At 33.5% G+C, this 24,641-nt stretch overlaps 1 protein-coding gene across 1 annotated transcript in view; it reads left to right on the top strand.

The window, feature by feature from the left end:
• LOC126887715 (zinc finger protein SNAI3-like) overlaps window positions 1–24,641 on the top strand; it is a 35,486-nt gene that overhangs the window by 5,465 nt on the left and 5,380 nt on the right. The window contains exons 2-4 of the mRNA XM_050655382.1: window positions 18,763–19,016; window positions 20,201–20,591; window positions 21,030–21,354. Of these exons, the coding sequence (XP_050511339.1) occupies window positions 18,763–19,016; window positions 20,201–20,591; window positions 21,030–21,354 (970 nt within the window). The remainder of the gene's footprint in view (window positions 1–18,762; window positions 19,017–20,200; window positions 20,592–21,029; window positions 21,355–24,641) is intronic.

The raw sequence follows: 24,641 nt of genomic DNA, 5'->3' as shown, positions 1-24,641 counted from the left end.
GCAAATTTTGGATCTGTACACGATCTTCCTTTACAAAAACCTTTTGTTCATCTGCTAAGCTTATCCTCTGATTCATTAGTTCTTGTAAAATTTTACTTTTAAGTTTTAGGGTAGTACCTATTATACAAGTTTTTACCTCTGTAATTTTATGGGTGCTTTTATGCCCTTTTTGAATAGTAGATCGTTCTTCATTCTTTCGGTATTTTATTGTGTTTTATAATTTTGTTAATTAATGTACTTAATTATTGTTCTGTTCTTTTAGTATAGGAAACAAAGGTTGAACCTTGCAAAATGGACACAAGTCCGGTTTTATTTTTTTTCTGGTATATCAAGGGGTGCTTATCATAAGACTAACTTTTTCTGAAAAAATTTCTCCCCGTAACACCCCCTTTCACCCCTTTAAAGGGGGTAATTTGTGGTTTTTGCGGAACGTAGCCCTTCCTGTACCTTTTATAAAAAATTTCTTTTATAGAAATATGAAGAAGACTATATTTTCTACGATTTATTTCCAACCGCATATGTCTATCATCCACCGTTTAGCGAGGGTGGTGCCCCAAAGTTGACAAGTTTCAAAAAAAGATGTTTTAAAAAATATATATTTTTCCCTAACTGTAACGGAAATTAAGAAGAAATCCTACCGCAATTATTCACAAATAATTGATTGATTTTTTGGTATAGGTTTCACTTAAGGGTAATTGCCCATTTTTTAATTACATGGTTTAATTACATTTTAAAAAACCCCTTTTTATACCATCTGAACCGTTTATGCTAGAGTAAAAAGACTTTCAGCGATTACCCACATACTGGTGCTATTTACAAATTTGTATAATGCATCCCCATTTTTCCCCGGAACTACCCCAAAAAAAAGAAAAATTAATAAATAAAGTGATCTTTTTGGAATCCTTCACACACAATGCCCTTTATTAATATGCTTCATACATCATTTTGTGCACGTTATTATTACCCATACATGGACACCAAAAACGATTTCCTAGTGCAACCCCTGTAGCCAAAAAAAATAAATAAAGTGGGGGGTTGAAAAATTTTTTTTGTTTTTTGCCTTTTGATCCATATGGGCATATGCCTCATCAATAGTGCTTTTCAAAAATATATATGGTTATTGCAAGCTCCCTGCGGAAACCACCCCTATCCTTGAAAATATACTGCAGGAACTACCCCTATCCCTTGGCGAGCATGTTTTTACGATTTTCTCATTACCTATGCATTATTTTTAAACAAAACTTATACAATGTTAAAGACCACTATTTACTCTAAAAATTAGGTCCTATTCATTTTTTTCGTATAAGCAACCGTTACGGCACAGTGGCGCCGTAAAATTCATATATGCTTTGGCAGGCTCCAGTTTTTGTTTTTTTTTTTCGTCATCTGTTCGTTTTATTGATAAAGTACTTATGTAAAATAAAACAACACAGTGTAACCTACAAATTATGACTTATGCACATTTTACAATCTTTGCGCCCCAAAGCCACAGTGGTGGCCCAAAATCAATTTTTGCATATTTTCGCAACCTACACGCATTTTATTGCATTAATGCTACCTTAATAGCACAATATTCACCCTTAAGTGGTCACTAAGCAGTGGCGGATCCAGGGAGGGATGATGGGGGCGATCACCCCCCACCCTCTCAAACCAAGTGATATTATATTTAAAGATTATAAAAATATTCATTTATTTTTATAGAAATTTAACCAATTGGCACCCCCCTCTTAACGATGCTGGATCCGCCACTGTCGCTAAAGCATAAAAAGTACGCCATTTTTATAAAAATAATAATATAATTATATACTTATACTATAAGTATTTCTATAAAAATAAATGAATATTTTTATAATCTTTAAATATAATATCACTTGGTTTGAGAGGGGGGGGGGGTGATCACCCTTATCACCCCTTCCTGGATCCGCCAGTACTTAGTGACCACTTAAGGGTGAACATTGTGCTATTAAGGTAGCATTAATGCAATAAAATGCGTGTAGGTTGCGAAAATATGCAAAAATTGATTTTGGGCCACCACTGTGGCTTTGGGGCGCAAAGATTGTAAAATGTGCATAAGTCATAATTTGTAGGTTACACTGTGTTGTTTTATTTTACATAAGTACTTTATCAATAAAACGAACAGATGACGAAAAAAAAACAAAAACTGGAGCCTGCCAAAGCATATATGAATTTTACGGCGCCACTGTGCCGTAACGGTTGCTTATACGAAAAAAATGAATAGGACCTAATTTTTAGAGTAAATAGTGGTCTTTAACATTGTATAAGTTTTGTTTAAAAATAATGCATAGGTAATGAGAAAATCGTAAAAACATGCTCGACAAGGGATAGGGGTAGTTTCTGAAGTATATTTTCAAGGATAGGGGTGGTTTCCGCAGGAAGATTGCAAGAACCATATATATTTTTGAAAAGCACTATTGATGAAGCATATGCCCATATGGATCAAAAGGCAAAAAACAAAAAAAAATTCAACCCCCCACTTTATTTATTTTTTTTTTGGCTACAGGGGTTGCACTAGGAAATCGTTTTTGGTGTCCATGCATGGGTAATAATAACGTGCACAAAATGATGTATGAAGCATATTAATAAAGGGCATTGTGTGTGAAGGATTCCAAGAAAATCACTTTATTTATTAATTTTTCTTTTTTTTTGGGTGGTTCCGGGGAAAAATGGGGGTGCATTATACAAATTTGTAAATAGCACCAGTACATGGGTAATCGTTGAAAGTCTTTAAACTCTAGCATAAACGGTTCAGATGGTATAAAAAGGGGTTTTTTAAAATGTAACACCCTGTAATTAAAAAAAGGGCAATTACCCTTAAGTGAAACCTATACCAAAAAATCAATAAATTATTTGTGAATAATTGCGGATAGATTTCTTCTTAATTTCCGTTACAGTTACGGAAAAATATATTTTTTTTAAAAACATCTTTTTTAAAAACTTGTCATTTTGGGGCGCTACCCCCGCTAAACGGTAGATGATAGACATATGCTGTTGAAAACAAATCGTAGAAAATATAGTCCTCTTTATATTTCTATAAAAGGAATTTTTTATAAAAGGTACAGGAAGGGCTACATTCCGCAAAAACCACAAATTACCCCATTTAAAGGGGTGAAAAGGGGGATTCCGGGGCGAAATTTTTTCAGAAAAAGTTAGTCCTATAATAAGCACCCCTTAATATACCAGAAAAAAAATTGAACCGGACTTGTGTCCATTTTGCAAGGTTCAACCTCTGTTTCCTACACTATTTATCTCTATACAATATTTCAGTAATTTGTTTTTTAGTACGCTGTTATTTTTCAGCTTTTTTAATGTTTTTTTAACCTAATTTATGGTAATTTCTGTCGTTTCCGGTTCTAGAGTCATTTGTTCTTTCACCACATAGACCTTTTGTAGTTAGTTAATCCGCGTGTCATGTTTAATGTGTTAGGTTTTATTAGTCCCTTTACATCCGTTCTTTAACCTCTTATAAACTGCGACATTACCTTTAGCAGGTCATAAAAATTATGTCTCATTTCTTTCAAAAAATGTTCCCAGTGATATTTTTTTATTCTTCTTACAAGTGCATGTGTATCGTTTTCTATTGTCTTGTAATTATTGTATTACTCTTGTGTCTTGGTAGACATATATTCCAAGTAAGCATTTTTCTTTTTAAACATTGATGTATTCTTCACTTCTGTGTAATGGAGTTGTTCGCCTTGGGAACGATTTATTTATATATATATATATATATATATATATATATATATATATATATATATATATATATATATATATATATATATCAAACAAATGAAATAGAGAATGTGGAAAAATCCCCTTACGAATAACTCACACATCCACTATTTCTGGCTGGGAAAAATTTTTCCCAGCCAGAAATAGTGGATGTGTGAGTTATTCGTAAGGGGATTTTTCCACATTCTCTATTTCATTTGTTTGATTTCGTACGAGTGGTCGTTAAACCAGTACCTGTGGATCTTTTGATCACTGAGTGTGTTTCAAAGATCTACATCTTTTGTTTTTTTATATATATATATATATATATATATATAAACAAAATATGCACAAGATGGAATGCAACCATAGACACGTGTTTCTGACTTATTAGTCGTCATCAGTCGTCATCAGTATGATCAGCTGATATAGCATATTTTGTTTTTCATACTTATTGCGAGCCATGCCGATATCTATTAACTCGCGCTAACCTCTCCTTGTTATATATATATATATATATATATATATATATATATATATATATATATATATATATATATATATATATATATATATATTTATATATATAGGGTGTCCCAAAAGTAGTGGAACGGTCGAATATTTCGCGAACTAAACATCGGATCGAAAAACTGAAAAATACGTGTTTAATCATTTTCAAAAATCTATCCAATGACACCAAACACCAACCCCCACTACACCCCCTGGAGGTGGGGTGGGGGATAACTTTAAAATCTCAAATAGAAACCCCTAGTTTTTCTTGCAGATTTGGATTCGTTACGTAAAAGTAAGCAACTTTTATTCAAGACATTTTTTCGAACTGTGGATAGATGGCGCTATAATTGGGAAAAACGATTTATCCTGATACCATAGGTAAATTATAGAAACGGTCTAATATCTCGAGAAACACACTTCCAAATGAGAAACCAAAAAACACGTTTTTAATATTTTTCGAAAACCTATCGATAAGCACCAAAAATGACCCTCCAACCCACCCCCTCGAGACGAGGTGGGGGGTAAATTTAAAATCTTAAATAGCAACCCCCACTTTTTATTGCAGATTCGAATTCGTCATGAAAAATTAAGCAACATTTATTCGAAACATTTTTTAAAATTGCAGATAGATGGAGCTAATAAATCGAATTTTTCCAATTAAAGCGCCATCTATCAACAATTCTAAAAAATGTTTTGAATAAATGTTGCTTAATTTTTCATGACGAATCCGAATCTGTAATAAAAAGTGGGGGTTGCTATTTAAGATTTTAAAGTGTTACCCCCACCCCACCTCCAGGGGGTGGGTTGGAGGGTCATGTTTAGTGTTATTCGATAGGTTTTCGAAAAGTATTAAAAACCTTTTTTTTGGTTTCTCATTTGGAAGTGTATTTCTCGAGATATTAGACCGTTTCTATAATTTACCTATGGTATCAGGATAAATCGATTTTCTCAATTATAGAGCCATCTATCCACAGTTCAAAAAAATGTCCTGAATAAAAGTTGCTTACTTTTACGTAACGAATCCAAATCTGCAAGAAAAACTAGGGGTTTCCATTTGAGATTTTAAAGTTACCCTCCACCCCACCTCCAGGGGGTGTAGTGGGGGTTGGTGTTTGGTGTCATTGGATAGATTATTGAAAATGATTGAACACTTATTTTTCAGTTTTTCGATCCGATGTTTAGTTCACGAAATATTCGACCGTTCCACTACTTTTGGGACACCCTGTATATATATATATAACGATTTATAGTTAGTGTAAAAGTGAAACTGGATGCTAATCCTTCAAATGCCAGAGCAATATATGCACCTGAGAACAACAGAGATACCATCACACAAGAGAAAACTTCTATGAACACTTCCAGACTGTCGGTGTGCAAGTACTTGGAAGGGAAACGAGAAACGACCGTGCGCGAGTCGCGGAGAAATGTTACAACTATCTTAAATAATTCATATTGTCAATTGAAATTGTCAAATTGACGTATATTTCATACCTTCTGTCATTGAAGCAGAAAAATTATATATTACTCCACAATATTGATATGATATGCAATTATTATATAAAGGTAAATTTAATTAATTGTATTTTGCTTGCAGTACTGCATTTTAATAACTAATTTTATTTACTACATACAATTGTTTACGTTTGCATAGCATAACCTGCATCTTATTTTTTCTTCTTATTATTTTTTTGGACTATGGCCTTGACAATTATCCAGCAACCAGGGGCCTGATTCTAATTCATTTCGACAGTCGCAATTTCATTTCGACACCGCCATGACAGCCGGAGAGTATAGCGATTCTTGGGGATATTAACCTTATCATGTTGAGACTGCTCAGAATTTGGGTTGGCGCTTCGGTTTCTTGGATTTTGTTGATAGTCTGGGAAAATTATCGAAAAAATACCATTTTTGGGAAAAATTATTTACCAGCTATTTTATTGCTAAAATCGAATCTTAAGATTGCATATATTAGTAATATGGGGTATGACAAGTCCGCAAAAAGTGTGTTATTTTATTTATAAACAAATTAGCACTCCTAAATCTTCTTTTTTTTTTCAATTAGTCGTCTGTAACTCCTATAATTTTTCCTTTGAGCCAAAAACACTCAAATAAAAATTCACCGTAATTTAGTTCTGCACAAAGTTATTTTTTTTCCGATTTCCTTCAACAAAAATTTTACTCAGAAAATCCGAGTTTTCCCAAAAAATCTGCCATTTTCAATTAAAATTTTAGGGAAGTACCTAATTATTTATCAATAATTAAATAATTGAAGACATGAAAGATTTATTATAGTAGATTATACAGAGGGGCTAAATTATGGAATAAATTCATTTCTTTAAAACGGACGATTTTGGAGCAAAATCCCGAAAGAGGTCGATTTTTATTTTTAAATTACAATTTTTTGGCATATATTTCATACTAGTGACGTCATCCATCTGAGCGTGATGACGTAATCGATAATTTTGTTAATGGGAATAGGGGTCGTGTGGTAGGTCATTTGAAAGGGCGTTTAATTCTCTATTCAGTAATATAAACATTAATATCATTAGGTATTTATACAGGGTTGCCAAAAAAAATTTTGAATTAAATTAATTGGCGCAAAAAGAAGAATGTATGTAATTTATTTATCTCAAAATACATTGTACTGCTGTCAGAAAATAGAAAAAAAGGTTTATTTCACAAATCAACATTTCTTTTCGCTTAAATTAAATCACAAACAGCCTCCCTCCTACCTATTGGCAGTTTGAACTTTTAATTTAAGCTAAAAGCAATGTTTATTTGCAAAATAAACATTTTTTTCTATTTTCTGACAGCAATAGAATGTATTTTGAGTTAAATAAATTACATGCATTCTTCTCCTTGCGTCAATTAATTTAATTCAAAATTTTTTTTGGCCTCCCTGTATAAATAATGATATTAATGTTTATAATACTGAATAGAGCATTGAACGCCTTTGTAAATGAGCTACAACACGAACACATATTCCTATTTAAAAAAATAATTACGTCATCACGCTCGGATGGATGACGTCACTAGTTTGAAATATATGCCAAGAAATTTAATTTAAAAATAAAAATCGACCTGTTTCGGGATTTTTCTCTAAAATCGTCCATTTTAGAGAAAATGAATTTATTCCATAATTTAGCCCCTCTCTGTATATCAGGAGACCGGCGACAATCTAACCAATAGTTTAACAATAATTAAAATGTTAATTAAAAAATTTCGGTCGAAATAATAACCAGAAAGATTATGATACACCAGAATAACTATGATTTTCATATAAAAAAGCACTATACCTATTCAACGTACCTTACAGGATTGAAATTGGACCATTTGAGCGGTCTCAGGAATGTTATAAAGAAACAATTTTTTGGCTTATAAACAAATAGAACCCCTCAGAAAATATTAGATTAAATTAAATTAAGTTAACGCTGTTGAAAAGAGCACGGCTTCTGTGTCCTTTTCGAAGAAAAACAAATTGAATTGCGAGGAGTGATTCCAGGTATAACCGGTCAAATTTGACCGGCATTTGCGACAGAGTTATAAACAACAGGATTTTAATCTTTGAACCATTAGATACCTTTTAATTCCGGTCCTCTTTGTACATACAAATTTTCATATCTTCAAGACACTCATAACAAAAAAGATTTATGTCACTGTCACCAAATTATTTAATTATTGATAAATAATTACTTCCCTCAAATTTTAGTTGAAAATTAAAGATTTTGTTTGGAAAACCCGAATTTTCCGAAGAAAATTTCCGTCGAAGGAAATTGGAATAAATTATCAATGTGCAGAATTAAATTACTGTCAATTTTTATGTGAGTGTTTTGGTTTAAAGTTAAAATTTTCGGAGTTATAGAGCAATAATAAAAAAAAAGATTTCGGAGTGCTAATTTGTTTATAAACAAAATAGCACACTTTCTGTGGACTTTGCACAGCTATATTACTAATATAGGAAATCTTAAGATTTGATTTCAGCATGTCCAGCAATAAAATAGCTGGTAATTAATTTTCCTTGTTTTTTACTAATTTTCCCAGATTATTACCTCACATCTTTCATTGAGTTGATGATTCATGTTGTGGACATTCTCAATTATTATATTTCTAATTTAATACTATTCTATCTAATTCCTCAAAACAAGCAAATTTCAATTAAACCCAGCTATATTATAATACCTTTTGATTTAGTTTTCCTTGCAAGAAATAAACAAAACACATCTAAACTAAACCTAACCTCGCTTTTGGCCATTCATTCATCTCCGTGTCAAATAATTTCGACAGTCGCCATATTGAAAGCGACTTGTTTTTGGTCGAAATTTGATTTAGAATCAGGGCCCAGGACTAATATAATTGGCCAATATAATTAAAAGTGCGAATAAAAGTACAGAGCGTAGAAATAGAGGTCGCTTTGCCGAACTTGCACGGTCCCAATAAGCGAGACCCAAAATGATGAATGTATAAACATTATGGGTGACTTTACCGCTCGTGTTGGCAATGATATACAGTGCTAGTCAAAAGTCCGTACCCCCCCTAGTATCTTTTGATCGGTTATACCTATAATAGTGAAATTTGGAGGGAGGAAATAAACGGAGGTAAGCTTCTTAACTAGTCATGACAGGTGGCGTAATAGTGACAGATGACGTTACAGATCCACTGTGACCGATAATTTTAAATGGGACTTTATGGCAAGTGATACCTCATTTGAAAGGTATTCAAAATACCTATTCAGTTATACTAATTTTTTTGGGTTTAAGTTGATTTTGATTTTGGTGAAAAAATTAAATAAATATAATATTGTACTTTCGCATTTAATTAATAAAAATTCAAATGTCCGCCTATGAGTTTTTTTGTCAAAAAGATGACGTTTTTCAATTCTCTAGTAGTTTTTACGTCAACGTCAACCTTTTTGACAAGTAATCATAGGCGGAATTTTGAATTTTTTTAATTAAATGCGAAACTACAATTTTTTATTTATTTCATTTATTCATCAAAATTAGCTTAAACTCAAACAAAATTAGTATGACTGGATAGGTATTTTCATTACCTTTCAAACGAGGTATCACTTGCCATAAGGTCCCATTTAAAATAATCTGTCACAGTGGCGCTGTAAAGTCATCTTTCACTGTTACGTCACCTGTCATGACTAGTTAAGAAGCTTACGTCCGTGTATTTCCTCCTTCCAAATTTCACTATTATAGCTATAACCGTTCAAAAGATACGAGGGGGGGTACGGACTTTTGACTAGCACTGTAGAATAGCTCAATATATAATGATAATATCTATAATATCTATATTATAGACTTTAACTTTTTAGAGCATCATTACAGTTGCTTTCCTGATGAGAACAAAAGAGTTCGAAATGGTCCATAGAATGATGGTACTGATCTCTGAATCGAAATTAAATATAATGCCTTTTATCTACCCACGGTTTTACTCACGTATCGAGTACTAGGAAGCAGATTTGTTGATCTTTACCTCGGTGAATTGATATGTTGTGGAGTGCAACTATGTAGACTCCCCATGTCTCTACATTCATCACCCTTTTCCTTGCAATTTTTAGAAGGATGGGAATAGGTATAAGAGAGAATCTGTTTCCGAACTAAGAAATCCAAAGATTTTATTATTTTTAAACATTTATTTGTTTAAAGATGGAGTCTTTTGGGTTTCGACATTTTTTTTAACTTTTTAATTTTTTTTTCAATTAAAAAAATATGATTGCATATTATAACATAATTTTTAATTCCAAATAACATTTTTAATTACACTTTTCAATATTATGAAATATAAAGGTACTGTACTCTTGAGCGAAATTCATATTTGTTAACATACCTCGTACACTATTAATAAAATTTTATATCTGATGAATATAGACTAATATTTTAGGTATTAGACTATGCAGAGCATTTTATAAAGAATAATTGTTTTTCATAAAGTTAATGATAAAAAAGTTTTCCATATGGTTTCAACTTAGTGGGACCTATTGCATGTATATATTATGTCACATTTTGATATCTTGTTTAAAAATAGTCCCAGAATTTTTACCTCACACCATTTTAAAGGAAATAAAATAAGATTTCTTTTTTATTAGACAATGTATATACCTACTATACAATAAAAAAGTTATATTGAGAAATTTAAAAATAATCGTAAAATATATCAAAAATCATTAACAGTATAAAACTTTGAACAATCATGTCTTGTTGAAAAATAGTCATACAGCCTTTTACGATAGACTGTTTTAAAGGTAATTGTGAGTGGCGAATTTTGAAAAATCATATTTTGGAAACCATAAATTATAGACTTCTACTAAACGTCATTTTAAAGAGTAGGGAAAGTTTTTCTTCTGTGAAGCAATGCCTATACCTATATCCCCGTGGAAAAAAGTTATGGACCAAAAAGCAAAATTGCTGTCTTTTGTGTTTTTTCTTGCTTTTCTTTTGAATATATTTTTGTAAAAAAAATATTTTTGAGTTTAAAATGTGATGTTTGGATAGTACATTTAACCTAGAAGAATTTTCCTGTAGATGTGTTTGTACCAAAAGTGCATAGAACTCACTCTAATTCGCCTTGTGCCTAGGGACTAATTCTCCCCTTTCTCAAAAACGCACCCTTTAAAGGGTAGCACTCCGCGGGTTTTTCATATTTAGAGGTCCATTGACATATGAAACAATAAAACCGCGTTAACGTTGTAGTTCCTTTCTAAAATACATAATCAATAGCCTATAAGTGATAATAGAATTTGATCAAAGACAACAGGCGGAAAGTAAATCAGATCGCTAAATTAATTCTAAAGGTCTCATAAAGCATTAGAGCTTTTAAAAAAAAGTTTTTTTTCTATTGTACAAAAAAAAATATATTAATAAATCACAAGAATAAATATTATTTTAAATTCTGTTTCCCTTTAGTTAGAAAGGATTTTTGATGATTTTACTTCCGTTTTAATGAAAGCACTACTTAAACACTTATGAGACCACACGTATTGTTCTATAAATATTTAGTAATCATAGTCAAAAAGAAAATCTGACAATGTTTGCTATTTGACCTATATAACACAGTCCAGACCAGGAAACTCTTATTTATTCTTTGAAAGATATTACAAATGACTCATTGTATTTTTCTACTCTCAGATTTACAAGTAGTTCCAACGAACCGTTGTTTAAATTTCTGAAAACAATTTACATTACAGCCGTCTAAATTTGTTCTCATATTCCGAAATTTGGCATCGACAGCATAGACCTTACTACTTTTATTGACCACATGTAGATTATCAGGAAAAGCAAACAACGGTCTGCCAAATTAAAGAAACTGGAGCACAACAGCAGAAAAATCGAGTAGTTAAAGCTGTTAATTTATAGTTCTAGAGACTCGCTTTTGTGGGAGCTATTTTTTGGAACGAAATATATTATGTGATTAATCCTAAATTAAGATAAAATAAATATAATCAGTGTCGATTAAATAATCTAATAGGTAACTTATACCATAGGAGATAAAAATATGTAAACTAAGTTATCAAGCGAAGTAGCACAGAAAACGACAATAAATATCGCCTCCGTACCACCAGATTGACAACAGATGGAATACTTTCTTTGGTTACACCTCCTGAGATTTTCAAAATTTATAAATCATAGAGAGTGCCGAGGAAATTAAGATGAGAGAATTTTAAATAATTCACAACTCATCTACTCAGCGTGGTAAAACTCCAACAAGAAAGATTCCTTAATACTCAAATACTCAAACAAAAGAGTAAATGAAATAAAAATGTATAAAAATTCTTAATTTCTTTGCAAAACGAAAATGCAGCAGCTGCATAATACTCTGGTTAAATCAGAGAGTGCAGGAAGAGTCTATACCGGTTTCGGAGATATTTTCCGCTCATCAGTAAACCCATATCCTCTTCTCTCCGCTTTAACCATTTACCATAGCTTGGGCCTTCCCGATTTGCAAAGAAAGAAATGTCACGGATGAACTAGGGCCATCGACCGAAAAACAAACTAAGTTATCAATCGAAGTAGCACAGAAAACGACAATAAATATCGCCTCCGTACCACCAGATTGACAACAGGTGGAATACTTTCTTTGGTTACACCTACTGAGATTTTCAAAATTTATAAATCATACAGGGTGCCGAGGAAATTCAGATGAGAGAATTTTAAATAATTCACAACTCATCTACTCAGCGTGGTAAAGCTCCAACAAGAAAGATTCCTTAATACTCAAACAAAAGAGTAAATGAATTTAAAATGTATAAAAATTCTTAATTTTTTTGCAAAACGAAAATGCAGCAGCTGCATAATACTCTGGTTAAATCGGAGAGTGCAGGAAGAGTCTATACCGGTTTCGGAGATCTTTTTCCCCTCATCAGTAAACCCATATCCTCTTGTCTCCGCTTTAACCATTTACCATAGCTTGGGCCTTCCCGAATTGCAAAGAAAGAAATGTCACGGATGAAATAGGGCCATCTGCCGAAAAACAAACTAAGTTATCAATCGAAGTAGCACAGAAAACGACAATAAATATCGCCTCCGTACCACCAGATTGACAACAGGTGGAATACTTTTTTGGTTACACCTCCTGAGATTTTCAAAATTTATAAATCATAGAGGGTGCCGAGGAAATTCAGATGAGAGAATTTTAAATAATTCACAACTCATCTACTCAGCGTGGTAAAACTCCAACAAGAAAGATTCCTTAGTACTCAAACAAAAGAGTAAATGAATTAAAAATGTATAGACATTCTCAATTTCTTTGCAAAACGAAAATGCAACAGCTGCATAATACTCTGGTTAAATCGGAGAGTGCAGGAAGAGTCTATACCGGTTTCGGACATCTTTTTCCCCTCATCAGTAAACCCATATCCGGTATAGACCATAAACCGGTATAGACTCTTCCTGTACTCTCCGATTTAACCAGAGTATTTCCTTTAACTTTCCAATCTTTAACACTCATTGTTCTTATGTATTCTTTTACAGCATCCAGCCAACTTCTTCTAGGTCTTCCTCTACACCTGGCCACAGTGGTCTCTAGTTAGTTAACCTTGTTAACATACACTGTGTTAACTTGCCTATTAGATATAGGTTCTTAAAATGGCAATACTGCCGGCTTCCCACATGCAATAAGCTACATGGCTACATATACGATAAGCTACATATTTTTATAAGTTATAGACATGTCAACATTTAAAAGGGTCGGCGGCATGACCAATCTTAGAGTATCAATTTCATTTCAGGCTTCCCAACCCAAATTCAATCAGCTCTGGATTATCATATTTATAAACATTAAGAGTGTAGCATAGTCACTTGAAATCCTAGTTACTTGAGACCGTTCACATGCTAACGTGCGTTTTAGGTCATTAAAATCAAGTAAAATGTATGTAGTTGCAATCGCGCGTTATCAAAACGCGCGTTAAGAGGAAACAGTAGCGATCAACAGGTAGCGAAAACGCGTTCCAAGATTTCGGCTCTAATTTTCAATTTTTTTCGAGATATTTGACACACGTATTCGCAATATAATAAAGAATGGCGGTACAGAGCCCAATTTGTAAAATATATTAATATGTGGAAATTACTTTGTAATTAAATACAATATTAAACAAACGAGCCTGTACCGCCATTAAGAAGAACAAAAAAATACACTTGCTTCAAATAAACTTTTTTATCCGATGCCTAGATTTTGTGTCATTTTGGAACTACTAATGAAATAAAAAATTTTAGTAGTTCCAAAATGACACAAAATCTAGGCATCGGATAAAAAAGTTTATTTGAAGAAAGTGTATTTTTTTGTTCTTCTTAATGGCGGTACAGGCTCGTTTTTTAATTTTGTATTTAACTACAGAGTAATTTCCACATATTAATATATTTTTCAAATTGGGCTCTGTAACTCCATTCCTTATTATATTACGAATACGTGTGCCAAATATCTCGAAAAAATATTCAAAATTACAGCCGCAATCTTGGAACGCGTTTTCGCTTCCTGTTGATCGCTACTGTTTCCTCTTAAGCGCCTCTCATGTGAACGGGCTCTTACTCTTGCTGAGCGGTGTGGTTCCAAAGTTAAAGAGAGGGCGCACTGAACGAGGAATAGTAAGCAATAAGCAACTAATGTAGATAACCACTGCCGGTAATTTAACAATGGTATTACGTTACCTACTCCTTGTAAATGAGTAGTTTCCGAACTTAAATTATTTGTTTGAACCTGCCGATGGACGATTAAACATCGATACTGTAGTGTAGTGGAATAATAAGCAATGTTGCCGATTTTAGCGCTTCCTTCAATGTGGTATATCTAATTACAAAGTATACGCTCTGTATCTGAGTATGGGCGCATCTGTGTATGTCCTATCCTTTCTAAGCGAAGAGATTTTATATACGTGACTATTATTTCTCTCTTTTTCTCTCTCTTGTTACATTGTGGCCCAGTATCGTTCTCATTATTTTTCTTTTAAATGTCAGAAGGGTATCTTCCTCTTTCTTGTTAATTGTTGTTGTTTCCATCCCTTAGGTATTACAGGTCTTATTAAAATCTTATATAGGTTCATCTTTGTTCTCTTGTTTAAAGTCTTGCTCCTCAGCAGATATTTATTCATTCCATGTTTTTTGCCTTTCATAATTATTCTTTTTTCTATTCTCTCTTTTCTGGTTTTCCCCATTGTTACTCCTAAGTAACTAAAGGTGGATACAGTTTCAAATTTATGGTTCTGTGTTATTAGATATTTCTGAGTTATTTTGTCGTCCTTCCCTATCGTCATGTATTTTGTTGTGTTTAGCCTTATTATATTTCTAGCCCTATTGTATTCGCTTCCTTATCCAATTTTTCAACTGCTTTTATAAGTGTCATCTTCGTTTTCGCTATGATTACTAGATCATCATCATATGCTACTGGTTGAAGTTGATCTGTAATTATGTTTTTGTTTGCAAAGTTTGTCCTCCTTATTATTACTTCCAATATCAGGTTAAATAGTGTCGGGGAGACACCCTTGTTTCACGATTTTGATTACTTTGGTCTCCTTAAAAGTTGTTCCGTTGAAACTGATCTTTGCTGTGGTTTTCTTTAGGCTCACTGTTAAGATATGTCTAAATTTTTCTGTCCAAATGTCCGATTAATTGTATCAAAAGCGCTATTGAAATCTATGAATATTAGGTGCATTTCTCTGTTGTATTTTTTCGATTTTTAAATAATTTGCTTCACTGTATGTATGGAGTTACTTGTCGATCTCACAGGTCTGAACCCAGTATTCTCCTAATGTTCGTTCACAGCATGATTTAAGTCTCCTGTTTAGTATGTCTGCTAAAATTTTATTTGTGGTGTTTAATAAGAATATTGCACTGTAAATCTCGCACTTCTCCCGATCTCCTTTTTGTATAAGGTACTATCATATATCTGTTCCAATCGTCTGGTACTTAGTGTGTTTTGTGTCCATATTTGCTCTAGTAGCCTGTTTAGTTATTTATGTAATTGTCTTCCTCCGTGTTTTATTAATTCCACTTCTATTTATCTTCTCCTGCTGCTTTTCGGTTTCGCAGCTTTTTAATTCATTTTTTTTAGTTCTTCTGTGGGAATTTCTACTTGATCGTTATCTTGTACTATTGGTCTTACTTCTTCATCGCAGCGTGTTTCCTCCGCAGTGAGTAGCATGTTTTCGTGATATTTTCCCAAATTTTGCTGATATGTTTATCTTCAAATACGGTTTCTCCTTAAATACGGCTTCTTCTTTTTGGTTTTTTGGTCCTCTTGTTTTAATGCTGGAGGCATTTTTTTGCTCTGACTTTTTTGCAAAATGATTTTATTTTTTTCTGTCTTTTTTAATATCCCCCAAAGTTTGATTTAACCAGTCGTTTTTCTTCTTTTTGTTTGTTGCGTTGGCTTTGTTTCTCGCTTTTTTGTATTTTTTTCATTCTGACATGTTGTTGATCCATGTTGTTCATACTTTTTGTTAGCTTTTTGTCAGTGGCGTTAACAGGTTGCTCATCTCATCAACGCCTTGTTTCGATTGGTTGTAGTGTTTGATAATACTTGGTAGTAGCGGTTTGCTCTACTTCGTCTCTCATTTTAATTGATCATAAGAGGATTATTAGTTTATATTTTTCTGGCACATCTGAACATATAGTTTCTCCTTTTGTAAATGCAAAATTGGTTGCATTAGTTAAAAAGGAAACGTTTTGTGTTTCCTCACTGTTCCCACTAACCCCAAAATTCATAACTTAGAGGTACAAGCCAGTTGTAAACTTGTGGAAAAATCATCCTTTGTAAAATTTTTTTTAGAACATTTATAGGAAGAAAATATTTTAAAACCGTACGCTCACCAAAGTTCACCAACATTGGTGAGCGTACTGACGGCGTTCACTAGATGGCTTTCCAGTGTAAAATTTCCTTGTAAACGGTAAGAATTGGAAGCATCGCAAGCCTAAACCATTTTTATGTCATATTTTGCAGGTTTTGAAGGTATGTAGGGTGTGAACTTTGTGTATCCTCTGTAAGGAAACAATTGTTCGTCAACTAGTATGCATCGTATAGCTTATATTTTTCCTAGTTCGTGTTCAGCCCTGTCCAAGTGCGAACCTTGAATACGACGTCAATGAAAAAACTGGAATCATTCGAAATCTAGTTGTATATAAGTAATATACAGAGAAATCGGGGAAAGATCCAAGATAAGGAGTTTACATTTTGTCTTAGACTTTGACATCATATTCGCGAATATTACAGCATCTCACAATTGTGGGTCATTCTGTGGTTTGTTCTTGATACCTGTGTTTAGTTTTGTTTCTGTTGGTCAGTAAACTATCACTCATTTGCATTGGAAAATACAAGTAACATCAACAATATATTTTTCTAGCTAAATCTGGAAAATGTAAAAAAAGCATCAGCTTATATCCATATTTCTCTTTGTGTTACATGCTTTAAAACAACTACAGTAAAACCTGTGTTAACGGCTACCTATCAAAACCGGCCACCTGTACTAGCCGGCCAGTTTCAAAGTTCCCAAAACCAAAATTTTTGGACTACGAAGCCTGGTATTAGCGGCCACCTTTTTATATCGGCCAATAGTTCTGTCATTTTTAGTGACCGTTATTGACAGGTTTCACTGTATTTTACATTATTTTTATTTTATACGTCGTATTCACCATTGCTAAGAAATTTTTTACAATCTTTTTTAAAATGAAAATAATAAGTAAAATTGTTTGTCTTTACAATGACAGAGAGATGCAAGGTCCAGTGACCAAACGCGCATACATTGATACGGGATATACGCGATTTAAAACTGGCACAGAACACAATGGCTGGACGCGGTTGAAGGCGTACGCAGCTTCCACTGCTGTAGCTTCTGTCAGGATCGGTAGGCAGGTACAAGGGATCATATCGCTTCAATCTCTTCGGTTGTTGATTGTTGAGAAGATTGTGTGCCAGGGTGTTAGGATGCACTCGCAACCTATTTTGATATTGTTCAGAAGATTTTTTGCACAAGAAATAAACTCTAATATTGTTTTTATTGTCTCTGTATATTGTAGTAAAAAAATGTATTCTAATACGTACATTAATACCCTAATTCTAGTAATACAGAACTCAAAGAAACATTGATCCCAAAAAACAGCAGCATTTCACATCTCTACTTTTATTCAAGTGGTATGCTTACAAAATAACGACTTGTTGCGATCCTGGCAATTTGCCGATCACACCTTGTAGAGCCCCCCTTTCCTGTCCTCAATACAAATCTTTATGACGCTACTCCCGTCATCAGTTTTCTGACGCTATTCCAAAATTTCAACGGATATCTTTCATTGGTAACTCAATAGCAACATATTTTTCAAACTCTCGACGCAGTGTAAAAATTCTTGAAAGATATATTTTTGAATAATATGCCGGCTGACCTAAAATTTATTAAAATATTTTTCGAAAAAACACACATCCAGTTACTGTTTTAATTAGGTCTTTTTCTTTATTTTACATTTAGGTGCTCAGCAACAACTATGGCCACTCACACGGTTGAAATTGTTATGGCCGCTCGCTGATTATATTTGAAATATTGTTAACAACAAAAGCCATTTTGAAGTCAGTATACTTAAAATAGTAGTCAAATACAAATGATAGTAACTGATCAGTGTCGTGACATGTACAAACATAGCCAACATTTCAGAATGTCAGTAGAGTGATTACAATTGTTTACAAGGCTAACCTGGCCAAAGATATGTTTCAATTGAACAAGCCTAAATTACATAAAATCCACAGTTTGACAATTTTAATTTTCCTAAGCAACAACATATTTGTTTAATTTAGTAATATTTTGTATTTTGATAACGACGTCCGAGGTGGATGTCGAAAAGTCAATAAAATAATGTATTAAGTTAAATTGTGGCTTATTTCCCATTTAGAATACTAAATTAATTAAATGCCACAAAGAAATAGCATCAGAACAATTTTAATTTTCATATCAGCAGTTCAGTCATCTCATTGGGAGTATAAGGATAAACTCCCGATTTCATATTATTCAGAAACGTTTCTATCAATCTAAACCTCTCTTTGCAGGTCAAAGTCCTGAACACAACGTCAGCACCGCCGAATCACTGAGTGACATGCAATCAACAGAAAATAGCTCAGAATGTCCAGACGAACTTTACAACTTGACTAAATTAGCAGAAGTTGCCGTTGCTACCGGCCAAATACTGGAACAAAGAAGACTTAATTCCTCACCTGGTACTGAAGAGGAGCCGCCGTCCTATATATACACCCACAAATTATTCGACAAGTCATCTCGAATACCAAGACCACACCTAACTAAGGTGAGTAGTGAATATCATAGGTAGTAAGCAATTGTAAAGTAGGTACCTATTCAGTTTTTTGCATTTACATTTTTAAGAGGAAACAGTAGCGATCAACAGGTAGCAAAAACGCGTTCCAAGATTGCGGCTGTAATTTTGATATTTTTTCGAGATATTTGGCACACGTATTCGTAATATAATAAAGAATGGCGGTACAGAGCCCAATTTGAAAAATATATTAATATGTGGAAATTACTCTGTAATTAAATACAATACAGTAGAACCCCGCGAATCCGAACTTTCGGCAAATCCGAACCAACGGAAAGTGAAAAAAATTTAAAAATTCAAGACAAAAACTTAAAAACATGTTTATTATACATAGTAAAGCCAGAAAATTGGACAATGTAGGATTACTAGGACTTTGACATTTAAAATTTCTTAAAAATAAATATTATACTTTAATATATAGGTTTATAAAGTGTTTATAAAGGTTAAACACAAACTTACTTTGGTTCTCTCGTAGTCAACTTGAGTCCAAAAATATTGTCCACACTTTTGCGAGAACGTTTGGATACTCAAAATCACAATGAAAACTTTGAACTACTAGTTAAGGCTAACTTTCGGATAATCCGAACTTTTCGGAATCCGAACAGGCTGTCCCCCCAATTAGTTCGGATTTGCGGGGTTCTACTGTATTTAAAAAACGAGCCTGTACCGCCATTAAGAAGAACAAAAAAATACACTTTCTTCAAATAAACTTTTTTATCCGATGCCTAGATTTTGTGTCATTTTGGAACTACTAAATATTTTTATTTCATTAGTAATTCCAAAATGACACAAAATCTAGGCATCGGATAAAAAACTTTATTTGAAGAAAGTGTATTTTTTGTTCTTCTTAATGGCGGTACAGGCTCGTTTTTTTAATATTGTATTTAATTACAGAGTAATTTCCACATATTCATATATTTTTCAAATTGGGCTCTGTACCGCCGTTCTTTATTATATTACGAATACGTGTGCCAAATATCTCGAAAAAATATTCAAAATTACAGCCGCAATTTTGGAACGCGTTTTCGCTACCTGTTGATCGCTACTGTTTCCTCTTAATCCCATGTATTTCGATATTAAAGAAAACTATACAGGGTTAAAAAATATTCTGAAACAAATATGTCTTTTGTATTATTATATCAAAGAATTATTTTTAGACTGATGAAGATTCCAAACCCACTATATTCGATCTTTCTTCCAAACCCCAACAATCCATTTCACCTTCGCCACCAGAACCATCAAACTCAGAGTCACCACAAAACATCCTGGTGTCATCTACTTCATCATCGTCGGAGCATCATGAACATGAGTGTTCTGAGTGCGGCAAACGCTACAGTACCTCCAGCAATTTGGCCAGACATCGTCAAACACATCGAAGTCCAGCCGACAAAAAGGCAAGACGATGTCCGCATTGTGATAAGATCTATGTCAGTATGCCAGCTTTTTCGATGCACGTAAGAACCCATAACCAAGGTTGCAAATGTCAGTATTGCGGCAAGTGTTTCTCGAGGCCTTGGTTGCTTCAAGGCCATATCCGAACACATACAGGTAATTTAAAATGAGTTTTTATAAATTTTAGTTAAAAATATTCTTATTCGCCTTCGACACCCTTTAAATATTAATATTGGTTTATATGATTTTGCTTTGTATGTTTCAATTTCTTTAACATCAGAATTTTAGGCATGATGTCTATCTTTTTGCACATTTTTGGAAGATATCTTAAAACCCCTACCTAGTTAATAATTAAATAAATAAATAATCTTGAATGGGTTGCATATGAGAGTTCATTTTGAATGAAGTAAAAGACACTGTTGCATGAAGCCTTTAATACACTGTTGCATGATGAAATATAATTTGCTCCTATCCTGATCAACAATTTCTCATTTTTATATGTCATTTTTTGATATCACCAATAAATTTTTTATTCAAAATTGGGATAATAAAATTCAACATTTAAAAATGTATAAATATCCTCTTTACTTCTAGGCGAGAAACCATTTAAGTGCACCATCTGCCACAAAGCATTCGCGGACAAGTCCAATCTCAGAGCCCACATCCAAACCCATTCCAACACGAAACCGCATATTTGCGGCAGATGCGGCAAAGCCTTTGCCCTTAAATCATATCTATATAAGCATGAAGAATCATCTTGCATGAGAATGAATGGAGCTAGACACAGTTCCAGGGAAGCAACTCCAGACAAAATGTTGTCTACATCTTCGCCGACGCCGGTCATTGTATCTTTGTCTCAGAGGATTTCGGACTCGGTGATCAAGGGACCCAATGTAATAAGGACTCCTATGCTGTACAGGTGAGATATGTACAGTTTTCTATTCAATTTATCTGATAATAACATACTATATCAATATTAAAAACATTTAAGTTGTACTAGATGATCGACAAGTAACCTCCTTTCAAATGAAACATGTTTATCCAAAAAATTATTTAATTTTAGCTTAATACAATAATTCCTGCGATTTTACAACTTCTTTATACCAACGTCCAAATAATATGATTCAAGAAGCTTTGCAAAATACATTTACAGTCAATCGGAGTAACATTGACCCACTTTTGTTGATTTTTTCTATTTATTTTTTTGAAACAAATCTCACTTGTGCCTAGAAGCAGATGTGACTTGCCATATGCTTCTTTTCTATGTAATTTTTTATATTTATTCGGTGTTTTAAGTATATGGGTAACTTTGACCCTGCTGTTGTCAACGTTCTAACTGGAATAAAGGGTAACTTTGCTATATCCTTCTTTTCTATGTCATTTTTCATGTGTATTCGGTGTTTTAAGTATTTGGATAACTTTGTCACTTTTAGACACTTCCAATTCTGCTCTCAACGTGATTACCAATTCTGCTCCAACAAAAATTATTTTATTCATTTAACGGTTTGTCAAATTCATTTAATACCAACCGATTTGCATTCTTCAGTGGTATCACATCTGATTTTTGGAAAACTCTGAAAAAACATCTGAAATTTGACAGTAAAATATTAAAAAATATTAAAATATCCAATAATGACGAGTGGGGTAATGTTACCTTGAAAGATTAAGTTACCCTGAACGACTGTATGTTTCGTCAATTATCTCTTCGTTCGAGCTGATTTTTTATTTACGTGCAATGCCTTCAGATTTAGAATAACATAAATCGAAGGGAGCCAAATCAGGAGCATAAGCAGCATGATAAATGAATTTGAAGCCTAACTCATGAATTTTTGTCATTGTCATAAGGTTCTTTTGAGTTCTTTCATTGACTTGGAAAATCAACACTTTTCTTCTGCATATGAGGCCGCTTCTCACTTAGTTGCTGCTCCAGTTTGTTTAACAACGCACAATAATATTGATCATTTTACTTTTTTCAAGATAATAAAGGAAAAATACAGGAGTAAAGAAACAAATGCTCATATGGTATTCATTGATCTTGAGAAAGCATATGATAGAGTTCCTCGAGAGATTCTGTGGTCAGCACTCAATAAGAAATAAGTCCCTGGTGAATATGTAAATATTGTGAGGGATATGTATGAGGGAGTAACGACTAGTGTTAAAACAGGTGTGGGAGAGACTGATAAATTTCATGTGGAAGTAGGATTGCACCAAGGCTCGGTGCTTAGTCCGGATTTATTCTCATTAGTTTTGGACCAGATAACAGCGAAACTACAGGGTAACATTCCATGGTGTTTAATCTATGCTGATGATGTCGTGTTAGTAGGAAATAGTGAAAGAGACCTAGAACAAAAACTGGAACAGTGGAGACAAGCTCTTGAGGAAAAAGGTTTAAAACTTAGTAGGACAAAGACAGAGTATTTGGAATGCTCATTTAAAAATGGAGTTACTACAAATAAAATGGTTATCTTTTGATGGTGAACTGACTGTAAAAAGCAATAGTTTTAAGTACCTGGGATCGGTATTACAGAATAATGGAGAAATAGATGGAGATGCATGCAGTAGAATTATGGCTGGATGGATGAAGTGGAAGGAAACGAGTGGTGTGCTGTGTGACAGAAAAGTTCCAATGAAGTTGAAGGGAAAATTCTATAAAACAGCCATAAGGCCGGCTATGATGTACGGAACTGAATGTTGGGCAGTGAAAAAGAAAGAGGAACAACGAATGCATGTGACGGAAATGAGAATGCTTAGATGGATGAGTGGTGCCAATTGATGCCAAAATGAGAGAGCATAGGTTGAGATGGTTTGGTCATGTTCAACGTCGAGACGTTAATCACCCAATACGAAGAATTGCTGAAGTGCAGATTCCTGGAAGGAGTAGGAGAGGAAGACCAAAGAAGACGTGGGGGGAGACGATTAGGCAGGATATGTTGGTAAAGGGAATTAATATTGATACGATCCAAGATAGAATTGTGTGGAGAAATGCAATTAGAGAAGCCGACCCCACATAGGGATAAGGCAAATAGAATGATGATGATGACTTTTTTCAAAATAGTCAACAGAGGCGATGACCTTTCCGAACCATCGACCGACTCTTGGCCTCTTCGGAGCAATTTTGCCGGATTTAGTCCACTGCTGTGTATTTATTCTGTTCTCTGGTGTGTAGTAGTCGATCCAAGTTTCATCAGCTGTTACCAATCAATGTCAACAGTCCAACAGATTGCGCTTCATAAGGTCCACCACTGCGAAGAAGTGGTCACACGATCATGTTTTTGGTCAATGGTCAGCAAACGCGGCACCCAAAGCAGGATAATTTTTTCATATTCAAAACTTCAAAATATGTCAATTCCCGCACCTTTACTTTACAATTAACCATAACTACACTACATTGGTGGGCCGTCCAGTACATGGTTCATCCTTTACCACGATTACGAAATTCATGGAACCAAAATTTGACAGTGTAGTTTGACAAAGCATTATTTCCATAATATTTATTTAGCTTTTTATTTGTTTACAGGTAAACAGGGAGAAGTTAGTCCATTCATTAACGGTAAAATATTGCAAAACCTTTAAATTTTAAAGAACCGCTTGGATTGATATGAAATTTGGCATACACACAGCTAACAAGTCAAAGAAAAAAAGTGATATTGTGCCGATATGTGCTTTTGCCCTGGGGGTGGTTTTCACCCCCTCTTGGGGGTTAAAAAATATTCGTCCAAACAAACTCAGGAAATGGGTAAACTGGCTAATTTAAAGTAACATTTGTTCTATAGAGTTTTTTCACTAAGTCAATACTTTTCGAGTTATTTGGCAGTGAATATGTTCATTTTTTCAACAAAATAACCACGCTTTTAGACGGTTTTTCGCAACTAACTCAAATTGTAAGTATTTTGTCGAAAAAGCATTCTTAGCAAAAATATAGCCTATAAAAAATTTAAAAAAATAGTGAATATATCACGTTTTTTTATTTAGTAGATGCAGAGTTATAGCTAATGAAATATAGGTTCATATTCGTCAAATTCCAAGTGGAATATTTTAACGTTAAATAACCAAAAATGAAGCACATTTCGGGGAAAACTCATTTAAACTAATTTAAAGTGTTTAAAAAAAGCTTCATTTTTGTTTTATAAAAAAAATTTCTAGCATCAAAATTAAACAAGTTACGCTCAAAATAAAGTTAGTCCCTTTTGGTTTTGGTAAAAAAAT

This window comes from Diabrotica virgifera, chromosome 7 (genome assembly GCF_917563875.1).
Source record: "Diabrotica virgifera virgifera chromosome 7, PGI_DIABVI_V3a".
NCBI lineage: Eukaryota > Metazoa > Arthropoda > Insecta > Coleoptera > Chrysomelidae > Diabrotica > Diabrotica virgifera.
Note: the sequence above shows the minus strand (reverse complement) of the source record. Positions and strands in the feature narration are given on the sequence as shown.